The following is a 22500-nucleotide window of genomic DNA, read 5'->3' as shown; positions in this document are numbered from 1 at the left end:
GAAAGACAAGGGAAGGTAGTGAGGAGAGACTGCATCCATTAAGAAAATGTATCACCACGCCCCCTGCAGGCATTTTGCCATCAGTAAAACTGGAGTAATGTGTGTGTGTGTGTGTGTGTGTGTGTGTGTGTGTGTGTGTGTGTGTGTGTGTGTGTGTGGGGGAAAACTGAATTTCAAAATGTTATCTCAGCCCTTTGATTCCCATCATCCGATATCCTTTGGTCATCGTCTTCTCTACTTTTAGGGTTCCAAAGTGTCCTTCGCTTTGGGTAAAGTTACCCCAACTCTTCTAATCGCATTCTGAAGACACCTATCATCACCGGTGCTGTGGGAGGAGTACAATTACGCTAACTGTTAAATAATTAAATTCTCATTTGCAATATTTCCTTGTTTATGAGACAAAGTGGCAACAGAGAAAACAATTTCTGCCGTTGTGATCGCGCTGGGGAGACCACTCTGATTATGTGTCAGTTTATGACAGGTACACATTTCCTAATTAAATGGTACAAAAGTCTGCAGCTGGAACAGAGCTGTCTGTGTGTGCTGGCATTTTGTAAAGTCACACATAAAATGATTTTGTGTACACATTAACAATATTTCTCTAGTTTGATGACTTTGTTGTTTAGAACTTGGGCTCTTATCTCCTCTGTCTTCATTTACTGCATTAAGATACAAATGGCTCCAGAAACAAATGAATGACAGTCAAGAGTGGAAACAAGACCCATAACATATTCATAAAGAGAGAATAGAATTAAGTAAAGATTATTGCTTTCTTACAGCTGTCAAAGTATCATAATACCCAGGCACTCCTTAACTCACACGTGTCTTATTTTTCAGTAGCAAAGACACAACACATTTTTGGGATGTGCCACCTCCTAATGTACCGCCATTTCTTTTAACCATTATGGTGGTTTAGCTAAACTTACTAAAGTCATTTTAGCTGCATAAACCGAAGGTAGAAGATTAGAAAACACTCATATGAGTCGCTTATGGATTATAAATTGTGAGTAAAGTAAAGTAGCTGCTTTTACTGTTGGGCTATATTATAGTTCTAAACACACACAAACACATTGATAAGAATGCTAAATGAATAGCGTTAGTTGGCCATGAAAAACTACACTATGGTTCTCTTGTGAGTACAGTGTGTGTGTGTGTGTGTGTGTGTGTGTGTGTGTGTGAGTATGTGTGTGTGTGTGTGTGGGCTGGTCACATGCGCAGCCACAGGCACACGTTAGGATCTACCCCACATTATAACCACCAGCGTTAAGTAGTATATACTGTAGATGTAAATGTGTATGTGTGTGTGTGTGTGTGTGTGTGTGTGTGTGTGTGTGTGTGTGTGTGTGTTAGCGTTTTTTTTGTTTGTGAAAATGTAAAGTGTAGACAGTAAAAAAAAAAAATCCCTTTGACATAGTTCAAAACTTTGTGTTCTTTGTGTGTGTGTGAGTGTGCATGTCTTCCGTTACGGCACTTTTTCCAGTGGATCTGCACTAAGAATGCCCGGTCCTCCTAGTCAAGGTCGGACTAAATTAACATCTCAAACACACACTCAGGAAATACAAAAAAGCTTGATCACGTTGCACCCACACGCTCAAGCCAACGCACAAATGCTGCACACACAAACACGCAAAAACCCCATCTCATCAGGACTCATCATCAACCGTTCTAAATGAGCTATTGAAATTCCATGATTTCGATTCATTCAAACCCCTTCATAAAAAACACTTCTATTCATTCTGGATCTTCAGTATTCAAGCTTAGAAAGCCAGGGTCGGCCAGGCAGCGCGTGGGTTTGCTGCAGTGAAGTGAATAAAGGATCACTTTTCTCAAGGACAGCTTACCTAAGACATCACACAGTGGTGGCTTACCTGGAGACGCTGTTGGGAGGAATTTCATGGTAAGGACGAAGAGTTGCTTTGTTGGGAAGTTGTATAAAGAGTGTTATTTAGGGGCATACATACGTTTCATTAAACCCAGCTATGTAAAGTGGTGTACACGATCTCAAATGTGAAGAATTGGCACTATTGGTACTTTTCACACACCAGTTGAGTATCATTTGTGCATATACAGTATAATGTAAAAGTGCTGAAATAAACTAACTTCTCATTGCCACCAATTCATGACCAGCCCTCTTATACCATTTAATAAACCCAAACAACTGTTGTTCTAATACCACATAAAGAATATAGTATTTATGAAAAATCTATGCAAAAAAACATGAGTTTTAATTTTTAATTGTTAAATGTAAACGCACCCTAGGTTGCTAGAAGCGAAGAAGAAGAAGAAAAAAGTTGTAGTTTCCTTAATGGTAGATGCCCCGATGCTGCTACTACCATATGTCTAATGTCTTGTTAAGCTTACACAATTACAACTACTCAGAAAGACTACTATTAGAGAAGGATTAGCATAAATATTAATAGGACTGCTAACAGCTGGCATGAGGCCGGTCACAAAACCTACGCTTCCTTTCACCACACAAACAATATCAATACGGCGTGACCCTTATTTCTTTGCTTTACGATGTTTCAAAATTGGTGTATCTCTTTAGAGTTTCCCTTACAAACAAGCAGGACGCTCAGGTAAATCCTACTACTACAGCCCCGTGTAAAGGATACACCATTGCTGCGCTTTCTGGACAAAATGGGACGGCAAACCATCTCCTGTGTCTTTAAATAACAGGAAGGTGAAGCTAAAATACCTCTGTCGCCACAAATACTACGGACTCTCTCTCTCTCTCTCTCTCTCTCTCTCTCTCTCTCTCTCTCATCTCTCTTACACTCCCTCTCTTTCTCTCTTTCTCTCTATCTCTCAGGTGTTTCGGCAGGTAAAAACCCCATTTCCCCCGATCCCCTTGGGGAGTGCTGACCTAACTGACGGTGCACCCCAGGGCCCCGGCTAACTCCACAGACCCATTTGTCAATGTTGGCCCTGAAACCCTCCCTCTTTCCACCCCCTCCCCTCCATTCATCTTCCCTCCCCTCCCTTCCTATTCTCTCTTTCTCTGGTGCTTCTGCTATTTTTAAATCCTTCCCATATGTCTCGGCGTACGCGCGTCCTCCCAAACAGACTATAAAGCACCAAGGGCTGGATAAGATGGACAGAAACGGGGGAGGATAATTGAAAAGGGAAAAACAGAGAGGGAGAAGAGAAAGATACAGACAAAGTAGGGTGATGCTGAAGCTGGAGGGAAGTGGGACACCAAACTAGAACATATAGGAACAGGTCCTAAAATAATGTGCGGTATGGGTCCACAAGCACTCATATGGCTACACTGTGCACGGTATAATAATAGTATGTATTAGAACATCTTAACTTAAAATATACTTCATCTCATCTTTGAGAAAAATAAATAATAAAATGTATGTGTTGGGAGGTGTTACATTTCAAAAGTGATACAGTTCAAAACATTACCAAATAAGGTGCTGCCCCAACATCAATGAAGCAGAAATACTAGGAAAAAAAGATTGTTGTTATTAAAAATAAGTCAATAAGACAATCCATCAGGTAAAACATGAACGACGGACTTAAACATTTTCAATGTAATAATCTTATTATTCATTTACATTTGAATGAAGCCGTGGCCGTTTCACCTTGAGCACCAGGAGGACGGGTTTGAGGGTCGTGCAGTGTTGGCAGTAGCGGAGGTCGCATACAGTAATTACAGTATGCAGGGGGAGGTAAGGGGTTAATAGGATGCGCACTGACGTTTCTCAGCAAAAACCTTATCGCTAATAACCACACACTATCAACTTAATTAAAGACTGCCTCTTTAAAAGCCCCTCAGCCTCTCTCCGCTTTCCTATGTACTGCTTATTCTATCTTTAACTCTCTCATGTGTGCTCAGCCCATCTTCTTTCCTTTCTCTCTGTTGCTTCTTCAAGAAGAAAGCTGTTGAGTCACCCTTTTCGTTGTCCCCATTCTCTTCCCTCCCTATCTTTTGAAGTCACGTGAATTGCAAAACACTACAATCTAAAAAAGCGAAAGAGCTCACTGCACTACGTCAGTTACATGATGTGACACGACACTTTAAGGACTACATATTAAGGACTCTGGAGTTAAAACAACCGAGAGCGCTGAGACAAGTTGCAAATGACCTGAAAACTAAAAATAGTTCCCTCCAAAAAAGTCGTTCACTGCAGCATTTAAAAGCCGGAAGACAAAAATTTAGAGGGACACATTGGTAGCCATTGAAGCCTACATAATAAAGCTCCTGCATAACAGTGTCTTACAGAGTACTTACAAATCATGTAGCTGTCACACTGACTTATTGCAAACTCTGTCCGCCACATTTTCATGTATGACATACAGTACATGCTTTATACCTGAGCGTGAGCTGAGGCTAGTATTCTGTTACTTTCAGTTCAAGAGGGTCAAAAGTTTGCGGATGTCAAGCATGTGCAGCTTCCAGTAGACAGACACAAGGACACTCCAGTTTCTTGTCAGGCTCGACAAGACCTCTTAAGTTGTCTTTGCCTTGTTAATGGATGTGATGTGTGCATCATTTTCTTTCTAAGCTGAAGTTTTAAGAGCAGAGTGCTGGCTGTACATTACGTGGAATGGAGAAGTGAGGGAGAGGTTGCAGAGAGGGACAAATAAACTGAGTGTGCCAAGAAAAACATGAATAATGCCATTTTCCTGAGAGACCCCCACTGTGCTCACAGCTTGTTCGCTGCCTGTCACACAGGGACATTCTTACAAGTCGTCCCTTTTTCTTTTTTTTTCTTCTTCTCTTCGACCCATCCATCCATCCATCCTTGCGTCCATCTAGCTCCGCTACTTCAGAACAATTAAGGTTGACTTCATGCTCCACGGGGCTTTCCATCATAATGGAGAGACGAGTGAAACAAGGAAGAGGGCTCGTCGGAGGGATATTTAATTCATGTCACTCTCACTGCCTGCATCTCTCCGTTCCCTGTCCTTTAGCACAGCTCACTGCCCCCAACATGGTGCAGTGCTGGGCTAGGCTACACTAGGCTAACACTAAAGGAGAGACTATGGTGCATTTTAATGGAATTGGGCTGATACGCGAGAGAAGCTCGACACAGGATGCAGTGAGAAGGCGAGAGAAGCAAGCCAGCCCTACTCTAACTCGATTGTGCTCGTTCACTGCAGACACTGCGGAGTTATTTGGCCACAGCATTTATGCATGACTGTGTGTGTGTGTGTGTGTGTGTGTGTGTGCTGCATGTATACTTGTGTGTAGCTGTGAGCTCTTGAAAGTCAGAAATAGACGGAGTAGAAGGGAAAGAAATGGAGGGAAAAGATTGCCATTAAATAAGAGAGCTACATCAAACACTAAAAACCTTCAGGATGGCAAAGGGCATTGCTTTGTTAAGTGCTGTGTGTGCACGTGTGTGTACATGGGTACTTAAGAGGGAAACGGCAAGTGGGGTGCAGCTGTTGCCAACTCCTTTCGACATGGCTTCGATAGTTACGAGGAGAAATCTCTCACAACAATCTTCAAACACTTAACAAGACGGCGATGGAAAGAAGAAAGAGAGAAGGGAGGACGGATAGACTTTCAAGATTAGATGAGAAATGCAGATGAGAGGAGGAGATGATGATAGAGAAAGAGTTACACGGGAACGCAGGGAGACTTGGTTTGAAAGGGGGAAAAAAAGGATTTAAACGCTGTAGCCCCCAAATGAAAGCTGAGCTGTGTTTGTTACTATTTTTCAATGACCCATTTAAAAATGTTCTCTAAAAAACCTCAGCAAAAAGTCTCCTGCCCTATCTATCATCTGTCTCTCCACCGTCCTCCGACCCTCTTTTTTTTTTTTCCCCGAGCTGAAGTTTGAGGAGTGGGAGGTCCAATTTTTCCGCGGCTCATCTAATTAGATCAAACTTAAAGCAAGTGACTGTTGCCTGACCTCCCAGCACGGTGGATTTTCATTCAAATCTCAAAGCAGCTCAAAGGGAAGACGTCATAGTGTGTGTGTGCGTGTGTTATTTATTTTTAAATAACCGCAGAAACAAGCCTAAAGACTGCACTGATAATCAGGGAACAAAGACACAACACTGCACCAGAGAAAGAGAAATGTGAGCGCACATACAGTATGAGATGAAGACACCTCTCTGTATGTGTGTGTGTGTGTGTGTGTGTGTGTGTGTGTGTGTGTGTGTGTGTGTACCATTCAACACATTCAAGTGTCCTCATACCAGGTTGCTAATAACTAAGCCACTTTATTAAAGGCTCCTAGATTTCCCTCCTTATTACTGATGTTGAGGTCTAAACCACTGAACAGCCGAGCTGACCTCATTTCCACGGCTGCCATTTTGAATTTGCATTTCTGTTAGGGCGGGAAACTATCAAAACTCTCAAAGATCGTATAACTTTAGAAAATGTGTTTTGATAAGAATCTCATACAAACGTGAGAGGTGAATCAGCTAGCCTACTATAGCCAGCACAGATTACTTACATACTTACAGTTGCAAAGGGGCGAATATATACATTTTAAAATATGCATTTTACTAACCAAATTTGGAATTTGAGCATGAATTTGAAAAGTGGCAAATAAGGTGAGAAAATGAGACACTTTGGGAAGTGTAAAAGATAAAAGCTGAAAAGAGGGAAAGTGGACAAGACAATGTGTTCTTACCGTCTTTAAACTTTAAGCTCTGGCTGAATTAAGTTTGTGTGTAACAGGCAGCGGCATTTTGAGATGTTCACTCTGATCACGCCATTTGTTGTGTTCAATCTTACAATAAAATGTTTTATTTATTGTGTGTTAATGATATTCCAAATAAAATGTAAAAATGGAAGGGATGGAATTACAAAAGTAGCATTAGTGAAGAAGAGGCTCCCTTGTTATACTTCAGGACTGAGCAGAGAAACGATATTTAATCTCTCCCTTACTGATGAACTTCAAAGATTATTTTGTGTCACAGCTATGAATACGCTCATATTTAAAAAACCAAAAGGTGCAGTACTGTACCTGAGCATATACGTTGATTCGTGATACATGCGAGGGTCTAAGGACAGAGGATGTTGTAACCTGTACAGTCTGTAAAGCACACTGAGACAAATGTATAATTTGTTGATATTGGGGCTATACAAATAAATTTGATTTGATTTGATTTGATTTGATACAGTATGTAGCCAAACTCTTTTCCTTTACCGCCTTCTGTCAATGTAACACACCACCCACGGTCGCATAAGGAGTCATATATGTTTGCATTCTCCACACAACTGTACAGCTCTCTCACTTTGAAAGTGATATTGTTCAAACATTTTATGGTATTTTTTCATATTTGTACTATTGACGTTTTGACTTTTGCAGTACATTGCTTTTATTTGTGATGTCCTCTTTAAATACTCCAAGGCAAATTGACTGTATGTTTAAACGTACATTCTCTTTCTGATAGCAAGGTGGCTTCAGCTGCAGGGTCTATCATTACAACACCATCCTGAAAATACTTTGCAGCTATACATCCTGAACAAGCTGTCAATCTAGACTTCCCCCTGATAAATATATACTTATCTCAACATAAATAAGCCATCAGGTCAACATCCTAAGGGCAAAGCTAGTTGATATGTATCTGTGTGCATCTCAAGAGCTTGAGTGACAGTAGGTGGTAATAAGAAAGCCTGGAAAAAACCCAACCTCTCACTCACATCTGTGTCTCTCTCCTTCCGCTATAACTGTGATTGACAAGTCCTCCTGAAAGATGCTTCTAGTTAATAAGTAGCTGTCGCTCATAATGAAGCAGTTTTCAGTACATACCAAGAATTAAGATCCACTGAGGTTCTGCATCTTAAAGACTGTAGACAATTTAATCAGAGAAAATGAGGAAATGTTTCTTAGAAGGCTTCAGCGACGGGAGACTTTTATTTTATTTTAACAAATATTAGACTCACATGGATTGCGATTGCCTCGTGACACAACAATGAGAAAAATACATTCACAGTCAGCAACTGCATGCATGTGTTATCTGTATATTAGTCAGGCTTAAACTGAGATGACAGAATTCTCTCCTCCAAAGCTGTGATAGCTGCGTTATTCTCTGTGTGCCTCTTCTGTCTCTCGGTCGCCGAGCTTATGTTATATTTATTGTAGGGTATTTATGTCGGCTTATGGCGGCTGACAAGAGTCGAGTCAAGTAGATCAGAAATTCAATTTACTGCTGGGACACTTGGGTTAATCAACAAGAAGCACACAAAAAAAGATGGATCGTCGGACCTACCCTAAAAATGCGCACACACATTAGCCTGAGAGTCATTCATGCACAAAAACACAAATGCACACAAGACAAACAGACAAGAGGATTAGTCTGATGTTAGCCAGGCTGTTGTTTGTTTATCCTTGTAACGGCAGTGCAGAGTGACAATGCGCTCTATCTGGTACACACAAAAACACTTGTACGGTAATAATGGCAATCAAATTGTTTGAATAGATTTTAATGTGGCGGCGTTACACTTCCAAGAGCATGCGGAGCACGGACCCAACGTGGCTTGAGCGTCTCTCATAGCACGAGCGGCTTCTGCAAAAAGAGTGCAATTCGTTCGGTGGAAGGACATAACGGCAACAACAAAAACAGAGGACTAAGTAGCAGCAGAAGGGTAAAATGGAAAAGATGAAGTGCGTAAGGAGATTATAGACTGACGTAAATGCCAGTACAACATCAAAATCAATTTATAGTCCCGTTTAGCCATCACATAAGGCAGTGTTCGTCCTTCCATCCCCTGCTTTTGTCAATTAATTTAAGAGTAGAAAAGATGCTTTGGGTCATAGCTTTTATTTTTACAGTGCCAGAGCTACCCATTCAGGTGATTTTATTACAGAAAACAGCTTTTACAGCTCCTGACCCGACTCGTCTACCTGGCTACATCCGTCACTGTTAGTGCACTCTTCTTTTGCAAGCTTCTTTGTGCTCCTGTTATATGGAACTTTGTGTGTGTGTGTGTGTGTGTGTGTGTGTGTGTGTGTGTGTGTGTGTGTGTGTGTGTGTGTGTGTGTGTGTGTGTGTGTGTGTGTGTGCTGTTTTATGAGTGTGCATGTTGCTGCAATCTCTGTATACTCTGCTGCTGTTCCCGAGGCTGAAGCCGAGGCTCTCCTGAGAGACTTGGGGAAGGAGTGACAGACGCCGTGAGAAAGAGAAAAAAAAAGAGAGAAAGAGAAAAAAAAGAGAGAGAGAGAACAGAGAGAGGAGGAGAAATTAGAAAAGGCAGGAAACAAGAGTTGAAGAGCAAGAGAGAGAGAGAGAGAGAGAGAGAGAGAGAGAGAGAGAGAGAGAGAGAGAGAGAGAGAGAGAGAGCGAGCGAGAGAGAGAGAGAGAGGAGGCTCACAGGCCCAGTGAAGCTCAAACTATGCGGCACAAATACAAACTTTTTATACTTTGGAACAGAAGCCATCAGGGAAAGCCAGAAAGAAGAGGGAGATGAGGAAGAAGGAAAATAGGGGAAATATAGTCATAGAAAGAGCTAACAGCTCCATTTCCTCTAGTCCCACATATTCATTTAAATTGATTCCCTTTGAGAAGAGAGAGGCCATTTCTCATCTGCGAGACAGCTGCATCTAGCTATTGTAATATTACACACTCACTCAAACATACAGTAGCTGCACACACACATGCACACATAATGTAAATATTTTTTAGATTTACAGTAACATACAGACACTTTCACAAATGACACACACTAAGAATACAAAAGATGGATAGCTCACAAGTAAAGTGTTACCATGGGAATCTCACCGAGGACTAGGGAATAGGATATCTGACAACCAGTGATGTCGCTATCACACCCTGGACCCACATATAGTCAATTATAGACACACGGATACAGATTGTCTCTGTTGGCAAGATATTGATAAAGTACATGCACATAAACACTAACACACACACACGCACAGGCACTTTTGTGTACACACAAGCAGATTATTTTTCTGCACAGAGGTGTGTGACAGTGCGGCAGGCCCTGTGGTTTAGCATTCTGAAGATGCTCCAGTTAAATGACAGTGTGATTTAAGCCAAACAAAAACAAACGTCTTCACGCAGTAATTGGACAAACTCATGAGTGATTTCATAAAATGTTATTTCTATCCACTCTCTCAGTCGCGCTCACTCCTTGCTATTTGACACAAGCAGGAAGCAACAAACATCAGAGTGCTTGTGTGTGTGTGTGTGTGTGTGTGTGTGTGTGTGTGTGTGTGTGTGTGTGTGTGTGTGTGTGTGTGTGTGTGTGTACTGTAATTATACAGCCTGAGGGGAGACAACAACAGGGATGGATGAATAATGTCCTTTGATCACAATAACACACACGCACACACACACACACACACACACACACACACACACACACACACACACACACACACACACACATACATGCACGCGGCATCTACTACATTAATGCTGGCAGTTACATCGTGTGTGTGTGGTTAGTTGGTATAAAATACTTTTTTTAGCCACAAGCCTTCAGCAAGTCGCAGTGACAGCTGCCATGAATCACATACACATACTGTATATTGGCGGCACAATTTACAAGGAGTACTATCAATATGCATGATCGGAATATCCTGTTCATTTCGGGATCCATCGACAAATGTCAGTTTCACCAAGTTCAAACCAGTAAATAAAACGTAGATATTTGACTTTACTCCAAAGTGAATGTTGCATACAGGAAAAGTGTTACTGCACTGACCTTCATGATTGAAAAGCAATAAATCTGTTGAACATCTGACACCACCAGCTAAGTATGACGATACCAAGCTGAGCAGCCTGGTGTCCTGATAAATTACGTTCAAAGACAACGAAACTGCATTGTCAATTACGTTTTGAAGGAAACGCAATTTGTTCCAGATTATGTTTGTTCTTGACGTATCACGTCGGGGTGGTTGGATGGGGCAAATAAACACAAGACTTTCACCCAGGAGACAGGTGTTCCTGTCTCAGAGGTTGATGTTGGCATTTTTACATTCACGTCCCCAACTTAAACGTACGGATTTGAAACCAAACCATGACGTTCTTTTGTTTAAACTTAACCAAGTAGGTTGGTTGCCTTAACATAAAACTAAAATGCAACAAAACTATACTCGGTTGTTTTGTTTCAGTTTACAATGTTAACCACGTGTTTAAAAGTGCGAACCGTAATCCGGAAGAATATACATTTCCCTTAAAATGTAATTGAGAATGCAGTTTACATTACTTTACTTGATTTAGGATCCCCATTAGTTATTACCACAGTAACAACTATTCTTCCTGGGGTCCACATAAAATACAAAACATTTAAGCATCACATTCTTGTTGTATGGTATGGTAACGTAATTTGGTAGGAGAAAGGGTCGAGCTGTGATGTAGCGGCGCACTAGTTATTTAATTTTTATTTGTCAAGTGAAGGATCTTTTTAATATCTCAAAATATTAATATGTCACCACTACTCAATATTATCTTCCTGGGTTTAGTTACTCTTAAAGTAATTTATTCTCAACAAGAGACCAATGTCTGTTTTGAAGGAAAAATATCTTTGATTTTGGTTTTGAATAACAAATATACAGAATTGATTACTTTATTTTTTTAGTGGTGGTGTCAGAGGGCTGATCTGGGCGTCTCAGGCGTTGCTTTGAATACTAACGCATATGAAAAGCCTGTGCCACTAAGCATCAGACACAATATTTATTAATTTGTTTGAATCACTGAATAATGAATTAATCAACCCATGTAAATAAAATGTCAGTTGTTTAAGACGTTCAAAGCATTAATGCTGGGTGAAAATACATAGGGGGTTCAGAATGATTTAGGTTTAGGTTAGGGTTAGGTTAAAAGAGAGACAGTCTTCATCCCGAGGTCGAGCTCGGGGGTGCCAGGACACAGGTAACATAATATAAAACAACCTTAAAAGAACTTAAAACAAGATATTAAAAGGTTGCCAGTTTGTTATCAGCCCATTGTATGGCCATTATCAGTTATAACGCTTCAGAGGGGGCAGAATGGACATGTTGCAAAAGTGAAAGTGAAACTTAGGGTTGCAGTTTTAAACATGTGGTACAACAAACCAGTTTGTTGTGGCTTTAGGCAACACAACTGCTTGGTTAGGTTTAAGAAAAGATCATGTCTGGGTTAAAAAACAAATAGGTGGTCTCACACGGGAAACAAACAGCAGTCTCCTGGGTGAAAGTCTTGTGTTTATCTGGCCCATCCATCCACCCCAATCTCCTTGAATGTGTCTGTCTTTATACTTTGGAACCCGACTTCCTCCTTTGCCCCCGTTATAAACACTACGGCCATTAGAGGTCGGTGGTGTCATGTATTTGTATCGGTGATTACCCATGTGAATCGATGATACCGGCCTTCTGAGCCTACTAGTAGGTCAATATCATTCGAAGCTGTTAAGGTGTTAAGACCAGGCTTAGGATTTTGTCAGACTTGTATTCACATGCTTGTGAGTTGCTAGGCCCATACGATTGTGAATTGGAGTTTGAGGATGCATAGTGATCAGGTAAATGGGTTTAAATGGGTTAGGATGAGATATGGGGGTTGTCGTAAATTATGGTAAAATATGGTAAAATATGGTAAAATATGGTAAAATATGGAGGAAGTGTGGAGGGTGTGGTTGGGTTTCTGCAAGTGAAGGAATGTGGTTAAGATTGACCAAAGGTGCAGGCCTGTGAATAGTGAGTCCCTCAGGGTTTGGGTTAGGCATTTATTTGTGGTGGTTAAGGTTAGAGTAAGTGGCCAGGGAACGCACTCAATGAAGGTCCTCACAAATATAGAAAGACAAACATATGTTTGAACTGTGCAGGGAAAAAGGCAGGACACGCACACACACACACACTCTTATCTGAAGTGTTACACTGCTGAGAAACATTAAAGAGCATCACAATATATTCCAACTCTTTGAACACTTTTTGTTTTATTCAGAAGCAAAGTGTTTGTTTTTCTTCAAGTTGCAAAACAGAGAGGGACATCTCCCATTGCTGCTGTTAACACATCTGGTGCATTCAGGCCATGATTAAATTCACAAGGAGTGTTCTTTCAGAAGGAAAAGGCAAACAGCTGCAGCGGCAGAAGACATTAGACAAATCCAACTGGAAGTATCAATAGACGGCTCCGAGTTAGGGCAGACATCAACAAAGACTTACGAAACGCAGAGAGTGTCCGTGACAAACATGATCCGGTTGCCGGTATTGACCTGTGAGCAAGTCGATAACCATTTAGCGTGAGAATTACATGAAGCCAATCAACAAGTCCGCCCAGACATCCACCCACACAATTACACCGGGTAAGGGAATAAGGAAGCCTTAAAAAGTTAATGCAGGAAAGAAAGGAGAGAACAAAAGGCGACAAAATCACAACAGCAACAAAAGAATGAAAGTGTGAAGATAATGAATGTCAGCAATGGGCAAAATAATACAAACTGAGATTTGTTTTCTTTTTCTACCCACCCAGTTTTAAAGGAGCTGCCAGGGTGGTACCTTCGCATTGCTGAGAATGCAGCAAGAGAAGACATTTCTTTCCTTAATCAATAATGTATTATTTTCAATACAGGCGTATTATGCATTATTCAACAAAAGCTGAGAGATGTATGGAAGGGACTAACGCAAAGAGATACTGCAACTTTTATCTAATTAACAGGCAAGGATTGATAGGAGGATAGAGGGATGGGTTGAGGGACAATACAAGGAGAAAAGAAAGTAAAAACAGAGAGCAGATAAGGCGTAAATAGGGTGGGGGGGTTTTTTAAATACAGAAGCTCTCAGATAGTATTCTCTAGAGGTTGACATTGAGACAGCTTTGACTGGAAGAGAGATTTGACTCCAAGTGACGGGCAAAGGAAGCACACACACGGTATATTCAGTGCACGCCGAGGCATTAAAGCATATATATATGCATGGAAATGTCATGCAAGTCTACGCACACTCAAGTACGAAGGCGTAATCGTGAATAGACAAACACACGGAGGGTCTTACGAGGCATAATCATTGGAGGCGAGCTTCTCCTCATATTTCACATGAGGATTAGCGAAAATCTGCATGGAACAAGGCGGCAGAAAGACTCTGCTACTTACACATCAGAGGGTAGCCGTATAAACCTTAACCTACAGAGGGTGAGGAGTTATATAAACTTATAAAATGGAGGGTAAAAGACTTTGTAAACCTTACAAGGAGTGGATAGGGCAGAGGACACACTAGAAGAATCTTAATCCTTGTTTGGGATGGGAACACACTGCAGCACTCGCTAAACAGATAGCATGCACTAAAAGTCACAGTGAAATGGAAGTAAGAGTATCTTTAGCTTCTGTACTGTGACAGTATTCCATAGTGAAATTGAATAGTTGAGCAGTTGACAGTTACAAGAGGGATTTTAATGAAATCCTTCGCATTTGATTGGACTGAGAAATCAAGTTGGAGCTGGAGCTGTGGCTCGACACACACCTCCCTTGTTCTTCTGGCATATATTGGTAAGTAGATGCACAATATGACAGACAATGTGTTCTAAAAGGGATGAAAAAGGCATTTTATATTTAATTTCGGCTTTAACACTTTCACAGCTTATCCTGCTGACTGAATATAAATGATGCTAGGACATCTAATCATATAATAAATTGTAAATGTGAGACAGGAGAGAAACATTTAAGGTGGACTAATGTAGTCACCTCAGGATTATTTACAAAAAATGTTAATTAGCTAAATAGGAAAATATAACTACATGGTGGCAACTAGTGCTGAAAGATTAGTTCATGAATCAATTTTGATAATAGATTACATAATATATCAAACTTAATGTGCCAAACGTGTGCTTACTTCTCCAGGGTGAGGATGTTCTCTGTTACATATCTTTATAAATTGAACATATTTGTGTTGGTCGGAAATAAAAGAGCAATTTGAAAAAGTAACCTTGGTCTTTAGGAAATTATGATTAGGATTTTCTTTTGATATTTTATGACATGTTATAGTATAAACCTTTAATTAAAAACATCCTTGAGAGATTGATTGATAATTATAATAAACAGTTGCAGGCCTAATAACAACTAAGATGCATTATGGGACAGTGATTATTTCCAAACATACTAAAACTCATATATTTGAAGATGTAGCTGGAGTGCAAATGTTACTTTTATGGTTTGATCACATTCACACTTTGACATGAACTGACTTGAACAAACCCCCAGCTTGGATTTCCAATTTATAAGATTCCCTATTATACATTGTTAGAAAAACTAGTGTAAACCAAACATGATTGTCCGGTAATGTGCCCTCATATACAAAGTGCATGAACTGTTCTCAGGTGAAAACGTTGGATCCCCAAAAGGTGGACAAATTGGGAGGAAATAAGGAAAATGTGAGAAAGACCACAAAGAGAAGACAAAGTGATGCGTCAAGCACCTTAAAGTGGATTATTTTCACCTCATCTGCTCCTGCAAAAGAAATTCTCCTGTTGTCAAGGAGCGGAATTGCTGCTGTTTGGATGACACTCCCTGACAGGGGACATGAGGAGTATGTGTATGTGTGTGTGTGTGTGTGTGTGTGTGTGTGTGTGTGTGTGTGTGTGTGTGTGTGTGTGTGTGTGTGTGTGTGTGTGGTGTGTGTGTGTGCGCGTGTGGCTGAAGTAGGTGTGTGGCAGGTGCCAATCAGGACATTCTGTAATTCCCCTCCACTCAGCCTCGCCTCTGGTCAAACTGAGAGATTATCCCTCACCCCCTCATTTCCCCTCTCCACCTTCTCTATTTCAACACTCGCCTCCCTCCTCTTCTGCCCTCTCCTGCAACACTCAACCCCTTCTCTCCTTCCCTCCTCTCAAAGATGCCACATGTGGCATTGCAGGATCAATAAACCATTTCTGCAGTAACTTGAAGACATTTGTATATTTACTGTAAACAAACAAGATAGTCGCTGAGAGGTTCTACAGTCTCAACCGACCTCTGCACTGAATGTTTTATTGTGGGCCACGGGGTCGGATTTGGTCGGAAATCGGCTGGAGCGTCTTTAGACGCACTGGCGGATCTTGAAGAAAAAGAAAGGTTTATAGAAAAACAATTCGTCCTCTTTAGAGAAGTGAAAGAAGAGACAAACAAACACTAGTGGCTAGGATTCATCAGAAGTGTGGTAGTCATTTTGAAAAAGACTAGCACTAACAATACCATTGGATAGGACCCCCGGTTTAATTTGTTTACAATAATTACACCAAGATACTACATCTGTCAATAACTTGACAATAGACACACTGATGTTTCAAAATGCTATATGTAGCATCTTTAAGTCTGGCTAACGCACTGTCTGGTAAGCCTTCTTTCATCTTCTGGGCAAATAACAGATAAGAATATCCTCATTGTGAATTTGATGAATCCCAGGAGCTAGGCACTGCACAGTATCATGTGCTGTTCATCTATTCCCTTTCACAGTTCAAAGTGATTGGCAGGCGAGGGGCATTGCCTATTCAAACGTGAGAGCCAATCAGGACTCCTGCACTTTGTCTGAAGGAATCCTGCCCCATGAATGGAGACTTCAAAGATTACAGCTCACTGTACCACGCAGTTGCCGTTAGCCAAACTTACAAACACCCACTCCTTCTATCCCTCCCCCCATCTTCTCTTCAGTCATCTATTCTTCTTGTTCTCTACCTGCTTTTCAAACGCTCTCTTCATCTACCCATTCCTCCAACACTTCTCTGCAGATACCTCATCCCCCTACCACCTTTACTTCCTCCACATCATCTCTTCCTCTAATACTGCCGTGGACTGATCTGTGTTTCTTTCTTTAGACACCTAATTGGCGAGGCTTCCCTCCAGTCTGTCAGCATGTTAAGATGTTATAACCATTTTACCGTGACAGGTGAGTGTGTGCTTCATTTTGTTGGATCAGCAAGGACTCAAAGTCAGAACTTGTAGCAAATCACTCCAAACCAATCATTCATTGCAACATCTTTAACTCTTCCATTCACCCATCCAGTCTACTCCATACACCACCTGGCTTTGCACAACTTCATCCATTCATCAACAACATCCATGTAGTCAAACATTCATCCAGCACTCTTCCACCCATTATTCTCCATACCTTATCAGCCATGATCATGGAGGACCCTCCGTGGATGCCCAGGATGGGTATGAGCGTCTGCGAGGAAATAAAATCCAAAATCTGGGCGATGGCCTCCTGGTCGGTGCCATCCCCAAACACCACGCCGTGGATCTTTGTCCCTGACATCAGGTCGCACATGTGGTTGATGATGCTTTTCGGGTCGGTCTCATTGACCAGCAGTGTGACCACGTTGACGTCGATGGGGTCCTCCTTGCTCCACAGCGCCCGGATGTCCCGCTCTGAGATGTAGCGCGTCCGTCCCAGGATAACCGCAATGTTCAGGACCGGCACCTTTTCCGAGGCGGCGCTAGTTCGCTGCTTTTGAGCCGCCACGGGGTCCGCAATCAGGGTCACCGCCACCAGGAGAGCAAAAGATAGCAGCACAATATTACTACCACTGCTGCCGCTGCAACTGCTGCTCCTTTTACTCCTCCTCTTACTCTTTTTGCTGCTGAGGGACATCCTGTCAAACCACTTCATCCCCTGCATGGAAAAAAGGATGATGGAAAACAGAACAGATGAAGGTAGATCAAAAAGAGAGAAGGAGGTGGCAGAGAGAAGTGTGGAAAGATGATGGCAAAGAGAAAAAGACAGGGGAGATAAATTGTTAATGAAGAACTTTTCAAGTAAACACATTCAGGTTGCAGATATTCAGCTTTTTTCCAGTAACGTTATTAAACACATAAACCCTATAGGGAGGGAGATGGCCTTGAGAGGAAGTTGCGGAGGGGTGAGAGAAAGAGAAGATGAATAACAAGTATATTCTTTATGGTCACGACACTAGCATCAGATGATTCAAGAGCAAGCTGTGCTGTTCGGAAGAGGCAGGCTGACAGTTATACAGTTGGCTGTGTAATATCTTAAAACTCAACTTTCAGCATAGATTCATGCACATTAAGGGGGGGCACTATGAGTGACAGTAACTGTACTGAACATCCATATACATTCTGTTCTAAAACACTTCCTGCCAGTAACCCCCAACCCTTATGTAAGTGTTGGTAATTTGTTTTTCATATTATAGAGTTCAGGTTTTATCCACATACAGTACAAGGAAACGAGTTCTAGCCGTACATTATATCTCAAAGTACGGTTCTATTTTTTGTAGAGATCGCAATGGTGATCTTTCAGTCTGTTGGTTGGTCCACCACTTTGCTCCCAACTGAAATATTTCAGTTAAGACGTTCATGGTGCCCAGAGGATAAATCCTAATGATTTTGGGGATCCCTTAACTTTTCTTCTAGCACCACTATAAGGTCAAATACTGATTTTCCCAGCAAAACTATTCCCATCAGCCTTAGCTGTACTTTGTGTTAAGTGCTACTTTGCAAATGTTTGCATGCTAACACTCAACTAAGATGGTGAACATGGTGAACATTGTATCTGCTCAGCATCAGCATGTTAGTATAATTACTGTGAGCATGTGGAAGTCAGTATTGGCTCAAAGCATGGCCGTAGACTCTTTGTCTTGTTCATATTTGACAAATGTTTCTAAATTTGGTCAAACTATTCACAGCTTCCTATCAGGAATCAAACAGATAAGTCAAACATTATGTCTTCACTGCATTAGCCCCACTGTCATGATCTTAGCAGTGGGTTGACAGTAAATATAACAGTAAAAACTTATATTTAACCATAAAAGTGGTGTACGCCATTGTCACACTGATGTTTTTTTAATAAATACCTAATAGAAGAGTCATCCCCGTGCAAGCACAACACTATTGGAGTTGTATGGTAAGAATTGACATATAAATATCTCTTCTCATCCAACAATAAAACTCTGATGTGAATAGTGAATCAAACAAAAGAAAAAAGAAATATTGTGTTTAATAAAGTCAGTGACCCATGACGCTGATGCTGTTTTGAACATTTCTGCACATGTATTTATTAGATTCTTATATAAATGATTCAACGCACAGAATGCTGTCACAGCTGTCAGACGCGCACACGGATCATTTGGTATCAAAGAGGTACGTAAGACACAACTTACATAAGGCTGAGAAAGAAAGAACACACTGATATGAACCGGCGAGTGCTATAAATAGCTTGGGCTACCACTGCAGGCCTCTGACAGGGGGGCATGGGGGTTTCCTCAGTCAAAACAAATTAATGTGTGTGTGTTTGAGAGTGTGCATGCGTTACTCTGCACCAACCAGAGCAGGGGAGCGCAGTGACGTCATCGTCACACACACACACACACACACACACACACACACACACACACACAAATCACAATCTCCACCACCCCTCTCCCTACAGAGAGAAGACTGACTGGACCTCCTCGGACGCACAATGCTCAGAGAGCATAAAACATCCGTGAGTATGTGTAGGTTTATCATCATGTATGAGCAGGTGTGCTGAACAGTAGAGCGTGAGCAAAATCAGAAGGGCATAAAACATATGGTCACATAATGTGCCCATGTGCACTGCTGACGATTTATGGATTCAGTGACAGGGACACATGCGTTTGGCGTAGGTGCAGAGGCTGTTGGTGCATGATTGATTCACAGGCTCTGTAGTTTATCGAAACCAGCACAGATGTAAGCACTGAGATCATGAGATCATGAGAAACTAGCCTCATTTACAAAGTGTTCCTTCCCCCCATTAACATAAGCTACAAAACAGTGTGAAACACACAGCGAGTCATCAACATGTTACCAACCAACATCTTCTCATAAGCAACCAGTTAAATGCAGATTTTAAAGTTACCAAGACAGGATAGTTTTTCATCCAGCTTCGTTGTCTATGTGTCTCATAGTTAACAGAATACCTACAAAATAAAACGTGTTTGGTGCCGATGAATACAAAAGTTCTCTTACTACTTTTTTTAAAATGTTCCCTACTTTCCCATGACATGTGCACTTACTTGAATTCCAATAGTATATGATATGTATCCAATTATTGTTTATTACTGGAATATGTGTGACGATGCATATAAGGATGCAAACCTTTCATAATCTTTTTCACTACTAAAATAGAACATATTGGTGGGACTATGCGCCCTGTATTCACCTGTTAACGTGTTATAAGTTTACAGATACTGTAATTTATAGAACATTTAAAAAAGAACCAACTACTTCGCTAAGCAATTTATTCCAAACTGTTTTATGTGCCACACATATCTGTCAACTGCTGTTTAACTGGCCTTTTGAGTTTCTCAGCGATCATAAAGCGTGTTATCAGAATCCATACCAGAATACCTTTTTGATAAGTAATGAAATACATTTTCTTTTTTTCAATCCTGCTTAACCCAAGAAGAGAAAACTGTGGCTGCATTGTCTATTTGAAAGTATGATGATGGTTTTGGATTATTTTGTGTGGGATAGGATTATGATACCTTATGATTCTGTAATGAAATTGAGACTCCAGAGGAAGGCTGAATAATGCATGTGGGCTCACTGTGTCATACAGTGTTTTTAAAACGAGCAGAGGACTGCTTGTCCCTCCCGGCCCAACTGAGTACAAACACGCTTAGAGCAGACCTGAGGATGAATCATCCAAATCTCTGTCCATTCACTGCAGAGAAAGCACTGATGCTTAATAGATTCCTCGTGTCTCTGTCAAAAATGCGTCATCTTCGGTCACCCAAAAGCTGTAGGATTACATGAATGCTTGCCCTGTCACTTTGTGAAATCACTTAATTCGATAGGACTGATATTTATTTCTATTTATTTAAATCCTGCTTCATTTATTACACTTACACACGTTCACTCCGACAGAGAGCACAACCACAGTCTCTTGTACTGTTGGTCAATAAACAGCGTCACTAAACATTTCCGATCTTTTTACATTTTCTTAGCTACAGAAGAGCCCCATGTTGCCCGTCTCCCCTTTCAGGTCTTGTTGAAGAGCACTTGAGCAAGGCGGACTCTTCCTGTCAAGAGGCATTAAACTCAAGCCTTCCGGGTGAAGGACTGTCTTCATAATCGCTAGACAATCCTGCAGCTGCAGCTGCTGCTATTATCATTTTAAATAGTACATTTCACTATTGATAGCACAGTAACTGTTAAAATGCTTTTCATCAGCACTTTCTTGAGGTTACAGGAGAGTTATTTAGCCCACACAGTCTGGAAAATGTGAGGAGAGGATAGAATAGGACAGACTGCATCAATGCAGTTACATAAATGCTTTCTTATGCACTGTGCACATACTGTATAAAATATACATGTTGCCTATATCAATGTGCATTGGCCTTATAAATAAATGGAATAAAATGAAATTAAAATGAGGATAATAGAAAGCTACAAGGCCAGGAAATGTATCCTCCTTTAAAAAATATTTAGAGAAAACACACTCTGACATCTTTCACTGTAGGTAGCTGCAGTCATGGTGCATGGCAAATCCAGACCTATAAAAAAGGTCAAAATGGTACCATTTTGACATATTATGGTATTTATAGATACAGGCGAGGCCATTGTTGACATGATTATGTTTCAGTTTCAATGGGTGGCGTGGAAATCTGATTAACAAAAGAGTCTTATTTTTTAAATCTATCTTTCCTTGTCTCAACTGTGCAGCATCACAGGGGGGATTTGGGGGAAAGAAGGATAGTGGATAGAAATGGACAGGAGAGGAGAAAAACAAGCAGAAGAAGTAAAGGCAATGCAGAGAAAATGTATAGGGAGATAGACAAAAGGGAGAGAGAGAGAGAGAGAGAGAGAGAGAGAGAGAGAGAGAGAGAGAGAATCCTTAGCCAAATTGGGTTGGGGCAGTTTGTCGTCACACAAAGGCTATCGTTTCTTGGCACCACAACAGTAAAGGATGTTTGGCAGACACATTCATAATACTGGCTATTGTACACACACACACACACACACACAGACTCATACATATGTCCTACCTGACACAAGCGCTTGTACGTACTCTTACAAATCACGTTCTCACAGAATAAGAAAGTGAATATCAACAATGGTCAGGGTTATTTCTCTATCCTATATGTTCCTTTTCAGTGAATCAGAAACACACTCTAAACACAATCGGCACTGAAGTCTCTCTGACCACAGTTCCCACGTGGATTCACCGCCACAGAGCCCACGATTCTGGTCCACACATAACTAAGCTTCACAGGCATCCATAATTCAGCCGCATCATCTTTACATGATGATTAATATGATTGAGTTTACTGCTGCGGTCACATTCGTTCTTCCTTCTATCTTCTATCTGCCATTAAATTTACATTAACATACTGTACACACCCTATGGATATTATTTATTTACAGAGTCGGGGCTGGACTGGTTGATGCGGAGGACGATAAGTGTATGTTTTTCCGATGCGTATACATACTTTGTGGTTTGTAGAAGACTACACTTAATATTGTATGAGGGTTTTTTTTTTCCATCGCACATTGGCTCATCCATTTGGCTACATTCATTCATCGCCCTTTAATTTATTCATCTATCTGTCCATCATTTCTCCCCCACTGCACTGATTTCAGCAGGAAATTGTCACTGAATTTGAAAAACCTTGAGCGAATGACATTTGAATTCACCA

General features: G+C 41.0%; 1 protein-coding gene across 1 annotated transcript in view; it reads right to left on the bottom strand.

Annotated features, from left to right (window-relative positions):
• Positions 1-22500, bottom strand: part of grin2aa (glutamate receptor, ionotropic, N-methyl D-aspartate 2A, a) — a 140425-nt gene that overhangs the window by 114005 nt on the left and 3920 nt on the right. The window contains exon 2 of the mRNA XM_029437502.1: positions 16992-17495. Within this exon, the coding sequence (XP_029293362.1) occupies positions 16992-17492 (501 nt within the window). The 5' untranslated portion in view covers positions 17493-17495. The remainder of the gene's footprint in view (positions 1-16991; positions 17496-22500) is intronic.

Source organism: Cottoperca gobio, chromosome 8 (genome assembly GCF_900634415.1).
Source record: "Cottoperca gobio chromosome 8, fCotGob3.1, whole genome shotgun sequence".
NCBI classification, from domain to species: Eukaryota; Metazoa; Chordata; class Actinopteri; order Perciformes; family Bovichtidae; genus Cottoperca; species Cottoperca gobio.
Note: the sequence above shows the minus strand (reverse complement) of the source record. Positions and strands in the feature narration are given on the sequence as shown.